Source organism: Carcharodon carcharias, chromosome 2, assembly GCF_017639515.1.
Source record: "Carcharodon carcharias isolate sCarCar2 chromosome 2, sCarCar2.pri, whole genome shotgun sequence".
Classification (NCBI taxonomy): domain Eukaryota; kingdom Metazoa; phylum Chordata; class Chondrichthyes; order Lamniformes; family Lamnidae; genus Carcharodon; species Carcharodon carcharias.
The window spans coordinates 25,810,136-25,833,121 of NC_054468.1; the positions used below are offsets into that span (position 1 = coordinate 25,810,136).

At 43.0% G+C, this 22,986-nt stretch overlaps 1 protein-coding gene across 1 annotated transcript in view; it reads left to right on the forward strand.

Moving 5' to 3' along the window:
- The first annotated feature begins 926 nt into the window (after positions 1 to 926).
- atr (ATR serine/threonine kinase) overlaps positions 927 to 22,986 on the forward strand; it is a 103,918-nt gene continuing 81,858 nt past the window's right edge. The window contains exons 1-4 of the mRNA XM_041175621.1: positions 927 to 1,038; positions 13,740 to 13,831; positions 17,002 to 17,169; positions 20,544 to 21,445. Coding sequence (XP_041031555.1) covers positions 980 to 1,038; positions 13,740 to 13,831; positions 17,002 to 17,169; positions 20,544 to 21,445 — 1,221 coding nt within the window. The 5' untranslated portion in view covers positions 927 to 979. The remainder of the gene's footprint in view (positions 1,039 to 13,739; positions 13,832 to 17,001; positions 17,170 to 20,543; positions 21,446 to 22,986) is intronic.

Consider the following 22,986-nt stretch of genomic DNA (forward strand, 5'->3'; position numbering starts at 1 on the left):
CTCCTCTCCCACTCTGCCCCCCCTCCTCCTCCTCTCTCACTCTGCCCCCCCTCCTCCTCCTCCTCTCCCACTCTGCCCCCCCTCCTCCTCCTCCTCTCCCACTCTGCCCCCCCTCCTCCTCCTCCTCTCCCACTCTGCCCCCCCTCCTCCTCCTCCTCTCCCACTCTGCCCCCCCCTCCTCCTCCTCCTCTCCCACTCTGCCCCCCCTCCTCCTCCTCCTCCTCTCCCACTCTGCCCCCCCTCCTCCTCCTCCTCCTCCTCTCCCACTCTGCCCTTCTCCATTTCTCACTCTAACTTCTACGATTTTTCACTGCGTGCGCCCCTCATTCACCCTTGTGACCTCCAAAATTTTCCACCACCAACACACCCGATTCTTTCGCAAACGATTTGCATTTAAATCAAAGTCGAGGATTTCTTCCCCCGACCGATTTCTTTTTCACCGACTGAGTTCCCGCAAACAGGAAACTCCATGAGACCAAATTCAAACAGCGCGCCTGCCGGCAATCCCGCGTTAGCCAATCAGAGCGGTCTGACCGAATGGCCAATCATTTGCACTGACAGGCCATCCAATCAAGGCAGCGAAAGATTGTCCAATGACAAACCAGTGTAGGAAAAGAGATCCTATTGGGTGGGTGAGCGCCGGGGATGGGCGGATACAGCGGGTGAGGGCCACGCCCCTTTCCCCTGTTTGGATGACGGGGAGGGGGGCGTGAACAAACAGGGCACCCTTTTCCTCTGGTTGGCCGGCAGTACGGGTGCTTGGGGTGGTGCCCTGGCAGTTAGAGCTCCGCCCCTTTTCTCTAGTTGGCTGAAAGAGACTGCGGGCGGGGCAAGTCAGGCCGCAGCCCCCGCCCCTTTGCCCTGGTTGGGTGACCCGATAGTGGGCGGAGTCAGGCTGTTGGCGCGGTTTCTGCCGGTTTTTGGGGAGCTGAGGAATATGAACTAACAATAAACCGCCGAGGCGAGCCCAGTGGTGAGGATGTGTGAGCAGGGGCTGGAGATGGCCTCCATCCTGCCGGCTCTGCGGGAGCTGGAGAGGTGAGCCTTACGCTGAGGGGAATCCGGCGCTGCTTTAATTTCCCCCCCCCCCCACGGCTGTGGTCAGACAGAGACTAGGCCCCAAGAGCCGGCTCCTCTACTTTGGAGAGTATTCGCACAGTTAGTGCTATCACACCCTCCCTGGAGCATCTGTCACCGACATGCTTCATATAAATGTGTTGACCCTTCAGCTTATCTTCATCTTACTTTTGAGGCTTATTTGAGAAATAAAGTAGGATTGGTTCATTCACGAATATCAACCATGTTTGCCTTGAAATTATATATAACACAAACCTAACAGTTCGACAGATCATAAGAAATAGCCATTCGTTCTCTCGAGCCTGCTCCAGCGAATGTGCACGTCTTCAAGTTACACAGCGCATAATGTTATTAAAATTTTACTTTTGGATGTTGGGGGAGAAATATGCACTTGTTCTATGGTATCAGGGCTCTTGACTCTTGATCATTCCAATGCAGCATTTATCTTACTTCTAATACGAGCTAAAAATAGACCTCAGAGACAAAATGTTTTGGTTAGTGCTGAAAGTCAGCACCACCATGGGTGTTTTGATAATTAATGTTTCTGTTGTTTAGGTCATATGTACCAAGGCTCCATGGTGGTAGCCTGTAGTAACCTGATATGTAATATACCTTTAAGACAACTATGGTAATGTAAGGTCACATGAACTTAATACCCAATAGCAGAGTGGCGTGTGCTATCTCTGAGAGAGTCTTGAGTTGGACACTTGAGTGAAGACAGAGTTTTAAGTTGTGAGCACACAAGTGTTAGTTTAGTTTGTAAATAAACAGCATGTGTTTATTCAAGCAATGATCTTCTGATGTTCTCTGTCCCTGTACCAACTTGGTCACCCCGAAACAAGCGTACAACCCAGATCCTTTAGCCTCAACAAACCAAGGGCACTGGATCCAACAAATTGGCGACGAGAGCAAAAGCACAAAAAACTATGGAAAGAACAAGGTAAAAATTGAGGAAAACAAAGGAAATAAGAAGAACTGAAATTGGGCCGTACCTTGCATGATAGTTGTAGGTACTTCTGAGCGTCGATGTAATCCCTTCAGCATGCTGCAATTTGGAAGTGTGGAGTTTTTTGATCCAGCCTCAGACGATTGGTCTCATTTTGCTGAATGCCTCAGGTTCTTCTTCCAGGTGAATGACGTTGTGGGGGAGGAGAAGAGGCATACAACCCTTCTGTCCACGTGTGGGAGTAAGACATACGGATTAATTTGAAATTTGCTGGCGCCCAGTGCCCTAGATTGAAAAGGTTTTGATTATTTAGTGAACCTCATTCAAAAAATCATCACCAGCTCAAGCTGTCGGTGACAATGCAACGGTTTAAATTTAACTCAAGGAATAGAACTGCGGGGGAGACAGTTGCTTGTTGTGTGGCACGTTTGAAGCAATTAACTGAATATTGCGAGTTTGGTAAATCTATAAATGATATGCTTAGAGATTGTTTGGTGTGCAGTATAAATGAAAATACGATTCATAAGAGCTTACTGGCTGGAACAAATCTAGATTTTCAGAAGGCATTGGAAATCATTCTTGCAATAAAACAGCCAGAAGCCACTCAAGGAGCACAAAATGGTGCCGTCCTCCATGTTGGATGGGTAGCCTCAACCAAAAAGTGCGCGAAAGTGCAGAGCTTTATTCTGAAGCAGGAAGCAGCCACCATGAGCAGACAAATTAAAAGGGATGATTTAGCAGCAAAAACATGGCATAATAGTAACAGAGGTGGAAGCAGACAACCTTGCAATGAATTACAGTTTAAAGAGATCGGATGTTTCTTCTGCCATCGAAATGGACACCTCATGAGACATTGTGAGGATAGAATCAGGCAGACTTTCAGACAAAAGCAAAAACTCAATGAGATAAACAGTGTTGAAGAACCTTAAGTAATAGATGTTGATATCTATTCGCTATTTAAAAGTAGGAAGAACAGAGCCTATCTATGTAACCATGAGAGTGAATGAGAAGCCTTTCAGAATGGAGTTGCATATTGGAGCAGCCACTACAGTGATTGGTGAGCACACGTTTAAATACCTGAATGATGGAGAACGTAAGCTAAATTTGGAAGAAACTGATGAAAAATTAAAAACTTACACAGGAGAAGATGTACAAGTCAAGAGCCTATGTAAAGTCACAGCACACTATGGAGGTCAAACAGTGAAATTACCCTTGATGGTAGTAACAGGCGAGGTACCTTGTCTCCTTGGACAAAACGGGCTGAAAGAAATTAAATTGGAATGGACTGAAATCTTCCAACTGAGAACTAGTGGGCTATCACAGCTACTACAAAAATATGCCTCAGTTTTCAAGGAAGAACTTAGAAAAATTGAGGGGCTACAAGCAAAAATTCATGTAGATCCAGAGGCAACACCAAGATTCATGTAGGCCAGACCAGTACCTTATGCTATGTGGGATAGGATGGATGCTGAACTGGACAGATTAGAAAAACTGGCCGTGCTACAACCAGTACAATTTTCAGAGTGGGCAACTCCAATTGTACCTGTTCTCAAACTTCACTGGAGTATTAGAATATGTGGGGACTACAAATTAACGTAAAATTAAAGATTTATACTTGAAACTGGCAGGTGGAATAGCCTACATGAAGTTAGATATGAGACATGCCTGCCAACAGTTGGAATTAGAGGAGGCATCCTGGAGGTTTACCACCATAAATACACACAAGGGATTGTACCAATATATCCGCTTACCATTTGGCATAGCTTCTGCTTGAGCCATATTTAAAAGAACCATGGAAAGTTTACTACAGGGATTGTCCCATGTTGTAGTTTATTTAGATGATGTTCTCATGACTGGACCCACTGAAAAGGAACATTTGATGAACTTGGAAGAAGTTCTGAAACATTTTTCGCAGGTTGGAGTGTGATTGAAAAAGGAAAAATGCATATTCCAGGCAAACAAGGTCACTCACTTGGGTCACAAGATACATTCACAAGGCTTAAATCGGTTGAAGAAGAAATGAAAGCCATTAAAGAAGCCTTAGCACCAAAGAATACATCCGAACTGGAATCATTCTTGGGGATGATCAATTACTTTGGACACTTCTTGCCTAATTTGTCGACAGAACTAGCACCACTGTATTACTTACAGTTACATTAAAATACTTACATTAAACAATTCACTGGAGGAGGAGGCTCCACTAATATCCCCATCCTCAATGATGGAGGAGCCCAGCAAATCAGTGGAAAAGATAGGGCTGAAGCATTTGCTACAATCTTCAGCCAGAAGTGCCTAGTGGATGATCTATGTCAGCCTCCTCCGGAGGTCCCCAGCATCACAGATGCCAGTCTTCAGCCAATTCTATTCACTCCACATGATATCAAGAAACAGCTGAAGGCACTGTATACTGCAAAGACTATGGGTCCTAACAATATTCCAGCAATATATTGAAGACCTGCTCCAGAACTTGCCACACCCCTAACCAAGCTGTTCCAGTACAGCTGCAACACTAACATCTACCTGGCTATGTGGAAAATTGCCCAGGTATGTCCTGTACTCAAAAAGCAGGACAAATCCAACACGGCCAATTACCACCCCATCAGTTTACTCTCGATCATCAGTAAAGTAATGGAAGGGATCATTAACTGTGCATCAAGTGGCACTTGCATAGTAATTACCTACTCACTGACACCCAGTTTGTGTTCCGCCACAGTCACTCAGCTCCTGACCTCATTACAGCCTTGGTTCAAACATGGACAAAAGAGCTGAACTCCTGAAGTAGGGTGAGAGTGACTGCTCTTGACATCAAGGCAGCATTTGACCAAGTGTGGCATCAAGAAGCCCTAGCAAAACTGGAGTCAATGGGAATCGGGGGAAAACTCTTCACTGGTTGGAGTCATATCTAGCACAAAAGAAGATGCTTGTGGTTGTTGGAGGACTGGCCCAACCATCTTCAGCTGCTTCATCAGTGACCTACCTCCCGTTACAAGTTCAGAAGTGGGGATGTTCGTTGATGATTGCACAATATTTAGCACCATTCAAGGGACTGCTTAGGTACTGAAGCAGTCCATGTCCAAATACAGCAAGGCCTGGACAATATCCAGGTTTGGGCTGACAAGTTGCAAGTAACATTCGCACCACACAAGTGCCAGGCAATGACCATCTCCTTCAAGAGAGAATCCAACCATCACCCCTTGAGGTTCAGTGGCATTACCATCACCTGGGAGTTACCATTGACCAGAAACTGAACTGGACTAGCCATATAAATACTGTGGCTATAAGAGCAGGTTGGAGGCTACAAATTGTGCGACGAGTAACTCACATCCTGACTCCCCAAAGCCTGTCTAACATCTACAAGGCACGAGTCAGGAATGTGATGGAATACTCCCCACTTGCCTGGATGAGTGCAGCTCCCAGAACACTGAAGAAGCTTGACGCTGTCCAGGACAAAGCAGCCTGCTTGTTTGGCACTGCATCCACAAACATTCACTCCCTCCACCACCGACGCACAGTGGCAGCAGTGTGCACCATCTGCAAGGTGCACTACAGGAATTCATCAAGGCTCCTTAGACAGCACCTTCCAAACCCACGACCACTACCATCTAGAAGGACAAGGGCAGCAGATAGATGGGAGCACCACCACCTGGAAGGTCCCCTCCAAATTACACATCATCCTGACTTGGAAATATATTGCCATTCCTTCACTGTCGCTGGGTCAAAATCCTGAACCTCCCTTCCTAATAATACTGTGGCTGTACCTACATCACATGACTACAGTAGTTCAAGAAGGCAACTCCTCCAGTACCTTCTCAAAGGCAACTAGGGATGGGTAATAAATGCTGGCCCAGCCAGTGAAGCCCACATCCCATGAATGAATAAAAAAAACTGTATTACTTGCTGAAGAAAAACCAGAGATGGCTATGGCAAACAACACAAGAAGAAGCTTTCATGAAAGTGAAACAGTTGCTACAATCTTCTACATTTCTAGTACATTTTGACTCAAAGAAGGAGTTGACAGCATGTGACACATCACCATATGGAGTGGGAGCAGTGCTTTCCCATCGAATGGATGATGGATCAGAACGACCTATAGGGTATGTATCGAGAACACTTAGTACTGCAGAGAAAATGTACTCTCAAATTGAAAAAGAAAGTCTGGCAATCATTTTCGGCATTAAGAAGTACATAGTCTTCATGGTGGACATTTTACTATCATAACGGGCCACAAGCCATTATTAGGACTATTTGGTGGAGACAAGGCTATACCCCTATAGCCTCAGCAAGGGTACAAAGATGGGCATTGCTCTTAGCATATGAGTATACTTTTTTACATAGACCTGGAAGTCAAATTGCAAGCGCTGATGCACTCCGTTGTTTACTTTTGCAAGTAAAAGACGAGGATGTTCCAATTCCTCAGGAATTCGCCTTGTTGATGAACTTCCTGGACTACCCCCAAAACGTGCTAAACAAATTAAAGATTGGACAAACCGAGACCCAGTCATATCCAAAGTGAGAAATCAAGTTCTTCATGGTTGGTCACAAACACAAGAATCTGATTAAATGAAACCGTATTTCCAGAGAAGATACGAGATAACCAGCCAAGAAGGTATTTTATTGTGGGGAGCTCGAATGATTGTTCCTCCAAAAGGACGGAAGCCATTGTTATCTGTGCACATCTCAGAATTTCCATAATGAAGGCTATAGCATTTGCTGTATGTGGTGGCCAGGAATGGATGGAGAAATAGAAAACTTAGTTTAAAGTTGTATGTTGTGTCAACAAGCACAAAAATTACCTGCAACAGCACCGTTACATCCCTGGGAATGGCCAGGAAGGTCATGGGTACGAGCACGCATCAACTATGTGGGACCTTTTTATGGGAACAACGTTTCTACTTATCATCGAAGCTCATTCAAAATGGAAGGACATATACGAAGTGATGTCACCTACATCTTCAGTGATAATAGACAAGCTATGACAAAGTTTTGCTATAAATGGACTACCTGAAGTGCTAGTATCAGATAATGGAACAGTATTCACAAGTGCTGAATTTAACTGATTTATAAGCCTCAATGGTATTGTTCATATGAAAACATCTCCATACCACCCTTCTTCAAATGAACTCGCCGAGAGAGTAGCTCAGACATTTAAATTTGGTATGAAGAAATTATCTGGAGCTTCTATAGCGACTAAATTGGCATGTTTTCTTTTCCATTATAGAACCACCCCTCATTTGACAGCAGATGTCACACCTGCGGAATTGTTGATGAAGAGCTGTCTCTGATCGAGACTGAGTCTAATCATGGCAACTTTGCGGGAAAGATAGAAGGAAGGCAAGAAAGTCAGAAAATGGGACATGATTGTTACAGTCAAGACAAAGCATTTAGGAGAGAAGATATTTGTGAAAAATTTTAGAGAAGGACCAGCATGTTTGTTCGGAGAAATAAGCATTGTAACGGGACCTCTTTCCTACCACATGAAAGTTGAAGGTTGAATAATGAGGAGCCATGTGGATCACAGAAGAAGAGAAACCAAATATCCAAAAATGATTCTGCTAGTGTTCAAGACTGAATCAACTGAAAGAACTCAACTGAGAACAAATGTGTTTGAAGAGCCGACTGTACTTTAAAGAGTCGAAGGAACAGATCTTCAAGCACCTACTGAAGAACCAGATGCTCAGACGACTTCATTAAGGGGGGTTCCAAATCAAGCTTCAGAAACTGTAGAGCTGAGACGTTCTACCTGCAAAAGGAAACCCCCAGAGAGACTGACTTTGTAAATAATTGATCTGTGTAAATAACTCGTTACATTGAAAAATTGTAAAATGTATTTTTCAGTGAAGGGGGAGGGATGTAGTAATCTGACATGTAATTCACCTTTAAGACAAGCATTGTAATGTAAGGTCACATGATCTTAATGCCCAATAGCAGAGTAGCTTGGGCTACCCCTCTGTGAGAGTCTTGAGCTAGACACTGATGAGCGAAGACAGAGTTTTAAGTTGTGAGCACACAAGTGTAGCTGCTAAGCTTAGTTTGTAAATAAACAGCACGCGTTTATTCTAACAATGATCTCCTGATGTTTTCTGTCTCTGTGCCAACTCAATCACCCTGAAACAAGTGTGCAACCCAGATCCTTTAGCCCCAACAAACCAATGGCACTGGACCAACATAGCCCCTTCACCTCTGCATCAGTTGTGGGATCAAGGCCAGCTCCAGGACGTCAGCACAAAATCTAAGCAGAAGTACTGTCTTTCAGATCAGATGTTAGACCGAGGGCCCAACTGCTCTTTTAATTGTATGCAAAAGATCCAATGGTACTCTTGAAGAAGAGCATGAGAGCTTTTCTTGCTAATGTTTATCCCTTGAACAACATCACTAAAACAGAGCATTACCACATTGCTGCGTGTGAGATACTGTTGTGTGCAAATTGGCTATAACATTGACTATACTTCAAAGGTACCTCATAGGCTGTAAAGTGATTTGGCTTAACGTGAAGTTCCAAGGGACTTGATTTTGATTTTTAGGATTATTTAGTTAATTTGCGATTATTTTAATAAAGGGGAAGCAAAGAAAATTTCCAGTTCACTTGAAATTGGTTGATGGCTTGCCCTTGCTTCCAAACTTGGGAGTGGTCTTGATCAGACTGGGTTTGACTTGTGCCTGAGGTTGTGAAATGCAAGTCTTTCTCCCTCCCCCTTGGAGGATTGGATGTTGATCAGATTGGTTGTAGGCCAGAAAGGACAGGAGTAAGGGACAGGTGGCGATCAGATGAGGGATATGATACAGACGCCAGCAAGGAAGGCATTGGAGTAGATTTGTCTGAACTTGACACTGGCGTCTATGATGGTTTCAGTGGTAGATGATGTGGAGGAAGGCAACATGACAGAGGTAGAAGTAGATGGTCTTGTAATGGAGAAGGTATGAGGTTGCAAACCCTGATTGGGATCAAATATGATGCTTGGGTTAGCAACAGTGTGATTTTGTTTGAGGCAGTGACCAGAGGGGTTGATGAGGCAATGAAGATTGTAGCAGGGAGTGAAGGAAATGATTTTGATGTACCCAATATTTAAACGGAGAAAATTGCAGCTAGCCTCAGACTGGATATTGAACATGCAGTCAGGCAGTGGAGGGATCAAGAGGTGATGGAGAGGTAGAGTATTGTCAACGTACATTTGAAAGTTGTTCCCGCCCCCCACCACCACCACCACCATCATCTTTGGATGGTGCCACAGAGGATGTAGAGGGAAAACACCTAAGATAATGATGGATGTGTTTGGAGGTTATTGCTTGAGATGCTTTTGGATCAGTGAAAGGAAAGAAAGAGCCTGAAACTACATATCACCTTTCACATCCTTTATGTGGAGATAGTAGTGGAGTGGCAATGTCACTGGACTAGTAACCCAGAGGTAGTAATATTAATAGTACCACAACTCTTTCTCTGGTACATCGATGACTGCTTCGGTGCCACTTCATGCTCTCATCTGGACCTGGAAAAATTTATTAATTTTGCTTCCAATTTCCACCCCTCCATCATTTTCACATGGTCCATCTCTGACGCTTCCCTTCCCTGACCTCTCTGTCTCAATTTCTGGTGATAGACTATCCACCAATATTCATTACAAGCCTACCGACTCCCACATCTACCTTGACTACAGCTCCTGACACCCCGCTTCCTGTAAGAACTCCATCCCATTCTCTCAGTTCCTTCGCCTCTGTCGCATCTGTTCTGATGATGCCCCTTTCCAAAACAGTTCCTCTTACATGTCTTCCTTCTTCCTTAACCAAGGTTTTCCACCCACAGTGGTTGACAGGGCCCTCAAACGTGTCCGACCCATCTCCCGCGCATTCGCTCTCACACCTTCCTCTCCCTCCCAGAGCCATGATAGGGTGCCCCTTGTCCTCACTTATCACCCCACCAGCCTCCGCATTCAAAGTATCATCCTCCACCATTTCTGCCAACTCCAGCATGATGCCACCACCAAACACATCTTCCCTTCACCCCCTCTGGTGGCGTTCCGCAGGGATCGTTTCCTCCGGGCTACCCTGGTCCACTCCTCCATCACTCCCTACACCTTAACCCCCTCCCACGGCACCTTCCCATGCAACTGCACCTGGGCCTTTACTTCCCCCCTCCTCACCGTCCAAGGGCCCAAACACTCCTTTCAAGTGAAGCAGCACTTCACTTGCACTTCCCTCAATTTAGCCTACAGCATTCGCTGCCCCCAATGCGGTCTCCTCTACATTGGAGAGACCAAAAGCAGACTGTGTGACCACTTTGCGGAACACCTTGGCCATGACCCAGACCTCCCTGTCGCTTGCCAATTCAATGCACTATCCTGCTTTCATGCCCACATATCCGTCCTTGGCCTGCTACAATGTTCCAGTGAAGCTCAACGCAAACTGGAGGAACAGCACCTCATCTTCTGACTAGGCACTTTATAGCCTGCTGGACATAACATTGAGTTTAACAACTTCAGATCATGAACTCTCTCCTCCATCCCCAACCACTTTCTGATCCTTTTTTTTCCAATAATTTATATTTTTTAAATATGTTTTTCTTTTCCCACCTATTTCCATTATTTTAAAATGTATTTCCATCCATTGTTTCATCTCCACCTTTTAGCCTATTTTGATCCCTTCCCCCCACCCCACACCCACAAGGGCCACCTGTTACTTGCTCGTCCTGCTTTCTACCCTTAATGTCACCATTAGCACATTCCTTAGCTAATATCACCACCTTCAACACCCCTTTGTCCCTTTTGTCTATGACATCTTTGGCACTCTCTTCTTTGCCTCCACCTATCACTGGCCCTCTATCCAGCTCTACCTGTCCCACCCCCCTCAACCAGCTTATATTTCACCTCATTTATATTTCCTCAGTTCAGATGAAGAGTCATATGGAACTGTGTTCCTCTCTGCAGATGCTGTCAGACCTGCTGAGTTTTTCCAGCTATTTTTATTTTTGTTTCAGATTTCCAGCATCCGCAGTATTTTGCTTTTATTATACTAATCCAGAGGCCCAGGTTCATGCTCAGCTAATCAAAGGTTATCGGGGTAAATGGGAAGGTAGAACTTGAAACGCAAACAGATCAGTCATGATCTTATTGAATGCCAGAGCAGGCTCAAGGGGCCGGATTGCCTACTTCTTCTATTTCTTATGTTTGTATGCTCTGGAAACGTTGGTTCAAATCCCATCAAAGCAGCTGATGGAATTTAAATTCAGTTAATAAATCTGGAATATAAAGTTAGTCTCAGTAATGATGATCATGAAACTATCATTGATTATCATTAAAAACCCATCTAGTTTGTGAATGTGTTTTAGGGAAGAAAATCTGTCATAAAAACAAAAAGCTGCGGATGCTGGAAATCCAAAACAAAAACAGAATTACCTGGAAAAACTCAGCAGGTCTGGCAGCATTGGCGGAGAAGAAAAGAGTTGACGTTTCGAGTCCTCATGACCCTTTGACAGAACTAGGTGAATCCCAGGAAGGGGTGAAATATAAGCTGGTTTAAGGTGGTTGGGGGCGGGGGGGTGTGTTGGGGGGGGTGGGGGGAGGAGAGAAGTGGAAGGGGGGTGGTGTGGTTGTAGGCAGAAGCAGTGATAGAAGCAGATCATGAAAAGATGTCACAGACAGCAGAACAAAAGAACACATAGGTGTCGAAGTTGGTAATATAATCTAAACGAATGTGCTAATTAAGAATGGATGGTAGGGCACTCAAGGTATAGCTCTAGTGGGGGTGGGGGGAGCACAAAAGATTTAAAAATATTTAAAAATAATGGAAATAGGTGGGAAAAAGAAAAATCTATATAATTTATTGGAAAAAAAACAAAAGGAAAGGGGAAGAAACAGAAAAGGGGTGGGGATGGAGGAGGGAGGTCCTCCATCCCCACCCCCTGTTTCTTCCCCTTTCCTTTTGTTTTTTTTCCAATAAATTATATAGATTTTTCTTTTTCCCACCTATTTCCATTATTTTTAAATATTTTTAAATCTTTTATGCTTCCCCCACCCCCTCTAGAGCTATACCTTGAGTGCCCTACCATCCATTCTTAATTAGCACATTCGTTTAGATAATATCACCAACTTCGACACCTATGTGTTCTTTTGTTCTGCTGTCTGTGACATCTATTCATGATCTGCTTCTATCACTGCTTTTGCCTACAACCACACCACCCCCCTCCACTTCTCTCCCCCCACCCAACCCCCCACCACCACCTTAAACCAGCTTATATTTCACCCCTGCCTGGGATTCACCTAGTTCTGTCGAAGGGTCATGAAGGCTCGAAACGTCAACTCTTTTCTTCTCCGCCGATGCTGCCAGACCTGCTGAGTTTTTCCAAGAAAATCTGTCATCCTTACATGGCCTGGCCTACTTGTGACTCCAGGCCCACAGCAATGTGGTTGATCCTTAACTGCCCTCTAAAGTGGCCTGGCAGGCTACTCAATTCAAGGGCAATTAAGGATGGGCATCAAATGCTGGCCTTGCTAGTGATGCCCGCATCCCATGAAAGAATAAAGGGAAAAAGAATCCTCATGCTCCAAAACTTTGCACAATTAATTTCTTTTGAATTATAGTTACTGCTGTAATTATAATCACATAACATAATAAATGAGACAACCAATTAGCACATAGCAAAGTCCCATAAACAACAATGAGACAATTGACCAGATAAAATGTTTTTGGTAAAGTTCTATGAGGAACAGCACACTGGGAACTCCCCTGTTCTTCTTTGAGCAGAGCTGTGGAACTTTATATGTTCAACAGAACAGGGAGACAGGACTTTGATTTAATGCCTCATCTGAAAGACAGTATGTCTGATGGTGCAACTCTTTCAATGCTGCAGTAGTGTGTGAATGTAGGCTACATGTTCAAGTCTCTAGTGTAGGTCATGAACTCATGACTCAGAAGTAAGAGTGCTATGAGTGAGACGAACTAACAAGGTAAGTGCACGACCAAGTGAGATTAGTCACACTGAGCTGGATGGAAAGGCACTGGAGGAAGACAGTGTAGTCAATTGTGTCAGAAGCTGCAGAAAGATTGAGGAGAACGCAAAGAGGTAATTTACCATCGTCACAGAACTGTGAATGTCATTTGTAACTTGGGTTGAAGTCATGCTGATGCTCTGGGAGGTTTGGTAACTGGAAATTGAAGAAGAGATGGAAAAAGATTTGGGAAACATCATTATGTTCAAGGATATTGGAGAAGAAAGGTTGGAGATGGAGCAGTAGTTTGTAAGGACAGAGAGATTGATGAAGATAGGGCGGCAGGGCTGATTTTGAGAGTGAAAGGGATGGGCACTGACAAAAAGGAACTATTTACATCGGGTAGCCTAGGGAACCAGGAGGGTGAGCTGGATGGTCAACAAATCAGCATGAATGGGGATGAGGGAGCAGGAAGTGGACAAGATCAATTTGTAGGGTAGTTGGGCATATGAGAGAGAAATTTGGAAAGATAAGGGATCCGGGTTCGGCTTGGCTAGGTGTGGACTTGGGTGGGGGGAATCTGAGGTATGGCTTGGACAAGAGGAAGGGGGAGTGGAGTAGGGAGTGTTCAAATGCTCACCTTGGTGCCAAAAGGAGTTTGTGAGCTTTGTGCGTTGTGAATTGCGCGTTACAGTGATATTAAAAGGCAGGCAAGTTCCTGAACTTGAATTTACAATCTACTTGAGATTAGATTGAAAAACATGCTGTAACATATTGTAACCTGCTTCTCCAAACAGTGCCAGTCCAGAAGATTACAATACAGTGGTGCAGAAGCCAAGACAGATTCTTTGTCAGTTTGTTGACAAAATGCTGACAGATGTGGATGTTGGTAAGTACCCTCTGCCCACTCCTTCTCCCCTTATTACTTGTAAATATGATCCAAAGTTAAGTATTGCTAATTAGTTTTGTATTTCAAGGAGGGGGTTGGTTGGTTTAGCAGCCTCTTAGATTAGTAAATCTCTTTATCTCTAAATCGCAATCTACAGGCAATACTTTGTTTTAAAAACTTTTACTGTGGAGGGTTGTGTATCCTTGGCTCAGTTTGGATCTGAGGAGTTGCAGACTCTCACTCAGTAAGAGTGGAGACCAGATGCTACTCAAAGAGGAGTCAAACGTGGATTGCTGTCCTGCATTTTGCAATTAGTTCAAAGTGCATTAAGGGATAAAATGTATGATATATTAACTTTACACAGAGATCAGTTAAAAATAAGGATATTCACTAACATAGAATCTGACAGGATTAGTGAAAGGTTCATTTCTGTGACTTCTCCACAAGGCAAATTCCAAATTTAGATTTTCCAAGAGTGTGGGAGCAAGTGATTGGTGGAAGTGTTGTTAAGTCAAATTTATTATTTATTTTATTTGTATTCGAGTATTAAAGGCTGAAACGTTTGCAAGAATAATCCAGAAGTGCTGAATGAATGTCCATCTCAGCCTCCTCTGGAGGTCCTCAACATCACAGATGCCAGTCTTCAGCCAATTTGATTCATTCCACGTGATATCAAGAAACAGCTGAAGGCACCGGTTACTGTAGAGGTTATGGGTTCTGACAATATTCTGGCAATAGCACTGAAGACTTGTGCTTCAGAACTTGCCACACCCCTAGCCAAGCTGTTCCAGTACAGCTACAACACTGGCATTTATGCAGCAGTGTGGAAAATTTCCCAGACATGTCCTGTACACAAAAAGCAGGACAAATCCAACCATGCCAGTTGCCGCCCCATCAGTCTACTCTCGATCATCAGTAATGTAATGGAAAGGATCATCAACAGGTGCTATCAAGCAGCACTTGCTTAGCAATAACCTGCTCACTGACGCTCAGTTGGGTTCTGCCAGGGCCGCTCAGCTCCTGACCTCATTACAGCCTTGGTTCAAGCATGGACAAAAGAGCTGCACTGCAGAGAGTGACTGCCCTTGACATCAAAACAGCATTTGACCAAGTGTGGCATCAAGGAACCCTAGCAAAACTGGAGTCAATGGGAATTGGGGGACGGGGGGAACTCACTGCTGGTCATACCTAGCACGAAAGAAGATGGTTGTGGTTGTTGGAGGTCAATCATCTAAGTTCCAGGACAGTAGCTCAGGCGTTCCTCAGGATAGTGACCCAGGCGCAACCATCTTCAGCTGCTTCATTAATGACCTTCCTTCCACCATAAGGTTAGAAGTGGGGATGTTCGCAGATGATTGCACCGTGTTCAGCACCATTTGTGAATCCTCAGATACTGAAGCAGCCCATGTCTAAATGCAGCAAGACCTGGGCAATATCCAAGTTTGGTCTGACAAATGACAAGTAACATTCGCACCACACAAGTGCCAGGCAATGACCATCTCCAACAAGAGAGGATCTAACCATCGCCCCATGACATTCAATGGCATTATCATCACTGAATCCCCCACTATCAATATCCTGGGGGAGTTACTATTGACCAGAAACTGAATTGGACTAACCATACAAATACAGTGGCCACAAGTGCAGGTCAGAGGCTAATAATCCTGTGGTGAGTAACTCATCTCCTGACTCCCCAAAGCCTGTCCACCATCTACAAGGCACAAGTCAGGAGTGCCTTGGAGATACTCTCCGCTTGCTTGGATGAGTGCAGCTTCAAAAATGTTCAAGAAGCTTGACACCATCCAGGACAAATCAGCTGGCTTGATTGGCACCCCACCCACAAACATTCACTCCCTCCACCACCAACACACTGGCAGCAGTGGTTACGATCTACAAGATGCACTGCAGGAACTCTCCGAGCCTCCTTAGACAGAACCTCCCAAACTCACGACCGCTACCATCTAGGACAAGGCAAGCAGACAGATGGGAGCACTGCTACCTGGAAGTTCCCCTCCACGCCACTCAGCATCCTGACTTGGAAATATATTGCTGTTCTTTCATTGCCGCTGGGTCAAGATCCTGGGACTCCCTCCTTAATAGCACTGTGGGTGTACCTACACCACATGGACTGCAGTGGTTCAAGAAGGCAGCTCACCTCCACCACCTGAAGGGCAATTGGGGATGGGCAATAAATGCTGCCCAAGGCAGCAACGTGCTGATCCTATGAACAAGTATTAAAAAAAATTGTCATTCTGTAAATAGCACTTTATATGGAATTTGAAAATTATCATGTGCCAGCATAACTGTAGATTTGCTACAACTTGTTTATCCTCCCTTGTCAGAATTGCTGATTAAGCTCCTTGTATGTGGTCTGTTTCATTGCTAACTTGTGCAATGAAGTAATTTATCTAAATGCTGCAAGATCTTGGAATAGCAAACTAATTTGTAATAGAATATAAACTGATAAATTATTTCCTGGCATTCAACAGCAAGTGCAAATTTGATGATCGAAACAATTATATTTCAGTGAAGACGTGACTGACAGCATGAAGCATCCAGGCTGTCAACTGTAATGACAACTGCTGGCAAACTTGTTTCCCTTGATATTTTCTTATTGATCCTACAATAGCTATATTATGGAAAAAGCAACTACCGAGATCCAGTTATCCATTAGGTAATGCATAAAATGTGTCAGCTGTGGTTCAGTTGGTACCACTCTCAATTATGAGTCACAAGGTTCCAGATTCAACTCTCACTCCAGGACATGAGCACAAAAATCAAGGCTGACACTCCAATGCAGCACTGAGGAATTGCTGCACTGCCAGAGATGTCACCTTTCAGATGAGATGTGAAACCGAGGCCCCAGTTGCCTGCTCAAGTAGATGTCAAAGACCTCATGGCACTATTTCAAGAAGAGCCTGGGAGTTATCCCTGGTGTCTTGGCCATTACTTATCCTCAATCAACATCACAGAAACAGATTATCTAGTCATCATGTGTTGGTGATAGTTTGTTGTGTGCAAATTTGTTGCCACACGCTCTATATTATAATGGTGACTAAACTTAAAAGTACTTAATTGTTTGTAAAGTGCTTTGGGATCTCAGGTGATTTTGAAAACTATAAAAATGCAAGTCTTCCTTTTAAAATGATCCTTTTCTGTTGAAATTTCAGTTGCTTTGGAGCTTTTGAAAAAGACTGACTCCCAGCCAACATGTGTGATGTTGTTGGATTTTATTCAACACATTATGAAGTCTTTTCCTCTTATGTTTGTGAACACCCCACGAAAGCCAACAAAAGAAATTCAGCGGCTCAGTAGTGATGACGAGTGCAGTTGTATTGGTGAGTGCATGTAGAAGCTACAGAAACATTGGTATAACCTGTCAATGTTTTAACACTAGTATTGCAGATTGATCTTGGCTAATCTGACATTCAATTTTTGCAGTTTGTTGACAAATTGAGTTTAAATGATACACATGAAACTTAAAATAACATTCCAGTAAAATCAGTGACTGCTCTAATTGTTTCAGGATAATTTTCTGCAGCAGTATATTTCTGGTGTAACAAGAGGGATGGCTCTGTTGGACCTAGTTCTGGGGAATGGGTTAACCCAAGTGGATCAAATATCAGTGGGAGAGCATTTAGGGGACAATGACCATTGTATCATAAGGTTTAGGTTGGCCATGGGAAAGGGTAAGGAACAATCCACAACAGGGTAATTACTTGGGGAAAGCCAACTTCAATGGGATGAGAACGCATCAGAGTCGAGTGAGTTGGAATCAAATGTTGCCAGAAAAGGTAGTGGCTGATCAATGGGCCACCTTCAAAGAAAACGTATTGCAGGTATTGTCAAGGTATATTCCCCTGAAGGGGAAAGGTAGGACAAATAAATCCAGAGCTCCCTGGGTGATGAGAGGGATAGAGGTGAAGATGGAAAAGTAAGAAATGTGCGTATGACAGATGCCAAGTAGAAAGTACCATGGAGAATCAGGCTGAATATAGGAGGAGGAGAGGGGAAGCAAGAAAATGAATGAGAAAAACAAGGGGAGAGTATGAAAGAGACTGACAGCTAACATAGAAGGATATCCTAAGGTTTTCTATAAGTATATAAATAATAAAAGGGTGGTAAAAGAGTAGGGCGATTAAAAAGGACGACTAGCACGTGGAGGCAGGAGAAATAGCAGAGAAGTAACAAATACTTTGCATCTGTCTTTATAAGGAAGAAGATGCTACCAAGGCAGAGGTGAGAGAGGAGGTAACTGATGCACTAGAAGAATTTACAGTTGAGAAGGAGGAGGTGTTAGACTATATTTACATAAGATAGATAAGGTACCGGGACCAGATGAGATGCACCCAATGGTACTGAAGGAAATGAGAATGGAAATTGCAGAGGCACCAGTGATATAATCTTCCAGTCTTCCTTAGACACTGGGGTGATGCCAGAGGACTGGAGAATTATGAATGTTACATCCTTGTTCAAAAAGGGGTGCAAGGATAAAGCTGGCACCTGCAGACCATCTGACTTCAGTGGTGGGGAAACTTCTGAAAGCTATGGTTCAGGACGAAATCAATAGTCACGTAGACAAGCTCACGATAATTAAGGAAAGCCAGTATGGATTCATCAAGGGAAAATCATGCTTAACTAACTTGCTGGGGTTTTTTTGAGGAGGTAACAGAGAAGGTTGGTAAGGAAAATGCTGTTGATGTGGTGTACATGGATTTCCAAAAGGCATTTGATACAGTGCCACACAGACTTGTCAGCAAAATTCTAGCTCATGGAATAAAAGGGAAAGTAGGCACTTGGATAAGAAATTGGCTGAGTGAAAGGAAACAGAGAGTAGTGATAAATGATTGTTTTTCAGATTGGAGGAAGGCTTGTTGTGAAGTTCCCTGGGATCAGTGTTTGGGACCCTTGCTCTTCCTGATATATATTAATGACCTAGACTATGGTGTTCAGGGCATGATTTCAACATTTGCAGATGATACGAAGATTGGAAACATTGTCAATTGTGATGAGGATAGTCTTGAAGGACATAGACATGTTGGTGGATTGGACAAACAAGATGAAGTTCAATGCAGAGAAGAGTGAAGTGGTTCATTTTGGCAGGAAGAATATGGAGAGACAGTTTAAGATAAATAGAGAAGCTCTAAAGGAGGTGCAGGAACAGGAGGGACCTTGGTGTATAATTGCATAAGTCATTGAAGATGGCAGAGCATGTTGAGAGAGAGCTGTTAATAAAGCATATAGTATCTTAGGCTTTATTATTAGGGGCATTGAGAATACGAGTAAGGAGGTAATGTTGAATAAGACACTAATTAGGCCTCATCAGAAATACTGTGCCGGTTCTGGGTGCCATACTTGAGAAAGGATGTGAAGGCGTTGGAGAGAGTACAGAGGAGCTTCACACAAATGATTTCAGGGATAAAGAACTGTAGCTATGGGGATATATTGGAGAGGTTGGACTGTGTTTCTTGGAGAAAAGAAGGCTGAGAGGAGAGTTGAAAGAGGTATTCAAGATTCTGAGGGGTATGGACAGGGTAAATAGAGAGAAACTGTTGCCACTCGAGAGCATCAAGTACCAGAGGGCAGAGATTCAAATTAATTGGCAAAAGGAGTAATAGTGATTTGAGGAAATTTTTTTTCACCTAGAGGATGGTTGGAGTTTGGAAGGAACTTCTGGAGAGGGTGGTGGAGACAGGTTCAATCAAGGTAGTTAAAAGAGAACAGGATTGCTATCTGAAAAGAAAGAATGTGCATGGTTAGGTTATAAGGCAGGGGAGTGGGACTCGGTCAAATGCCCTTTCAGAGAGCCAGTGCAGACTTGATGGGCTGAATGCAGAAAGTGCAATCAGTGCAGAATGCATTGTAAATACAGGTCATTCATGTCAGATGCAAATGCAATTTAAAATATTGTATTTTGGCCATGACTTTCGAGTGCCGCACCTAAATCAGTAAAAAAAAATGAGTGATCAATAATCTTTCACCAGTAGCCAGTTTCTTGGAATATTGCTTTATTTTGCTATGTGAGGGCTAAGTATTAATCTTTGCCCAAAAAGGGCCAAAGCAAATCAACAGCCCATTTTACACCACACCCAATTTTCTTTTTCATGGTTTAACAAAACAGAATATAAACTTTCAGAATGAGTTTTAATAGTTTAATTTATTAGAACGGTATTGAGAGTGCACCCCAATAGTTCTCTCACTTTAATAAGAAGACACTTGCATCAAGCTCAAATGATAAAGATGCTGTGTAGTTTATTATTGCCCCAGAATTGACTAGAATGGCCCAGATTTCAACCCCTGTCTGTGTTGAATTAACTGTTCTCAGGCAGGATAGTGGTGGTCTTAGTTCAATGATTATAAATGACTTGAGTGTCCTTTGGTAACTTGCTGCTTTGTGACACAGCAACTTTGGAGCTTGAATATTCAATGAAGCACCAATTAGCTGCACCGCCCTAAGAAAAGTGATTGTAGAATATAACAAAAATTGCAAAACCATATACAATATATATACTGCTTATTAAATTCTTTTGCAATTGTATTTGTTGTTTAAATCTACCCAATATGTTTGTTTCTAATAGCCTAATGGTTGTTGAATCCAGGTAGCTGCAGCCTGAATCTGGATTAAATCTGTAAATCTCCAACTGGATAAATAGCTTATTTTTGCCCTGTTGGCAATCTTTGATCTGAGTATGGCTGTTTCTTTTTTTTAAAGGTTTCAGTAACTGGATTATAACCAGGCTTCTTCGCATTGCTGCAGCCCAAAACTGTCAGGTGCTTCATGACTGTATTGCAAAGATTATACTTTCTTTGCTTTGGCTGTTCAAGAGCAAGAACCCCTTCATATTTGGAATACAAACCAAGGAACTGTTTGGCCTCTTTCAGGATCTAATCTGTCTGAGAGAGAAGAAGCTGATGATGTACATTAAGCAGGATTCTTTCTTCTGGCCATACATAATTAATCGTTTTGTTGTGGCTGAGAGAGAAGATGCAGCATATTTAACCCCCGCACCTCTTCAATTAACCTCTGTGTTACAAGTAGAATTATTGGAGGTCATATTACTGAGAATACTTTCTTCGATCCTCTCAAGTGTGTTTTGCAGGAGGCAACGACTCATCTTATGGGAAATAGGCTGCTCTCTTTTGGAACATGGCAGTCCCAAGATTAAGAGTATTGTGTTGGCTTTGCTAACAAAGTTGATAAACCTTGGAGGACCACCACCAGAAGAATTGGCAAATACATTCTTTACAAATTTTATTAGTCTCTTTAAACTGTTTAAAGAGGCTGACAGAGCAGAATTGGAATTATATGAGGAGCCATTTGCTTTTTTGGTCAGAGCACTTTTTCCTGTCACTGCTGAACTTCACGCAAGCATGTCTGCAATAGAACCTGTTTACCTTAATATGTTGATGGAAAAACTAAGTGTCTTTATAGGAGATGGACTGTTAAAACTCGTTGATTCTGATAAATTGAGATTAGCTCTATGTCAAATATTCCAGCACTTTTTGATGTTTGCCCCATCAGGACTTTTGTGTGCAGTGCCAATACAGAAACATCGTATACATTTAGTTTGCACAGCTTTAACTGAAATGATAGGAACTCAACCTAAGCAGGAGGTAATTTTTTTTTGTTAATCCTAGCTTTCTGTTTCCAATTATGTATTTCACTCTGGTAAGTATGGTTTGCAGGTGATTTATTGTCAAGTCTTTGTCAGTGGCTTTCTGTAATCAGTAACATTGAGGCAGTATATTGCAGCACTGTCAGAAGTACTCCTTTTTAGGTGAGATGTTAAAAAGATGCCCTGGCAGCTTCTGATGGTTGAAGTGAAAGTAAAAGATCTCATGGCACGAAGCCGACCAGGAAATTCTATTGTACTTCAACCCACAGTACCAAAACAGATTCATTAGTCTTTTATCTCATTGGTGTTCGTGGGGTTTTGCATTGTGCAAATTAGCTGCAGCGCATATTTGCATTGATAACAAGTAAAGGCTATCAGCCCTATTTGTGCTGATCTCCATCTTGGGCAGATTTCACTTCATGCACCAATCTTAGCTTCCCCCGCCACCCTGTTTGCCTACATAAGAAGACAATGGACTTAACGTAATTTTTTACATGTTAAGTGCTTTGAAAGATTTCTGAGAAGTAACAAGGTGCCAAATAAATTAATACAAAAACAGAATTACCTGGAAAAACTCAGCAGGTCTGGCAGCATCGGCGGAGAAGAAAAGAGTTGGCGTTTCGAGTCCTCATGACCCTTCGACAGAACTGACAGAACCGTTCTGTCGAGGGGTCATGAGGACTCGAAACGTCAACTCTTTTCTTCTCCGCCGATGCTGCCAGACCTGCTGAGTTTTTCCAGGTAATTCTGTTTTTGTTTTGGATTTCCAGCGTCCGCAGTTTTTTGTTTTTTGTTTTTAGCCAAATGAATTAATGTCTGTTTTCGCACAAAATGCTGCAGTAACACTCAAATAGGCACTCCTCAGGATATTGATTTTCATCATTGCTGACTGTTTCTTTCAGTTTTCTGTTGGAGAAATTGACCAATTTACCACCATGTTTTAAAGGCCATCAGTGCAAAAATTGCAGCAATTCAAGAAAGTAGGCCATTACCATCCTTCTCAGAGCAACTAGGGATGGACAATAACTGCAGTTTTGCCTCTAGATAGTCAGAAACAAATAAAAAATACTTAATGAGTGGAGCATGGTGCTGTTTACAAAATTTTAAAGCTGAACTAAAAACAGAAAATGCTGGAAATACTCAGCAGGTCAGAGCATCTGTGGAGATGAACAGAGTTAACGTTTCAGGTTGATGACCTTTCATCAGAACTGAAGAAAGCTAGAAATGTAATAGGTTTTCAGCTGGTGAAAGGGGTGGAGGGCAGGAAGAACAAAAGGGAAGGTCTGTGATAGAGTGGAGGGCAGAAGAAATTAAATGACAAAATACTTCATGGTGCAAAAGCCAAAGAGAGTGGTAATGGGTATGGTAAAGAAACAAAATATATGTCCAGATGAGGTTTGAATGGCTGCATAGCAACAAAACAATAAAAGAATGCAACAAGGTTTGGAATAAAGAAAGAAACAAAATAAGACCAAACCAGCAGAAAGAAGAACAAGATGGAGGCTGATCTTATATCTGAAATTATTGATCTCACGTATT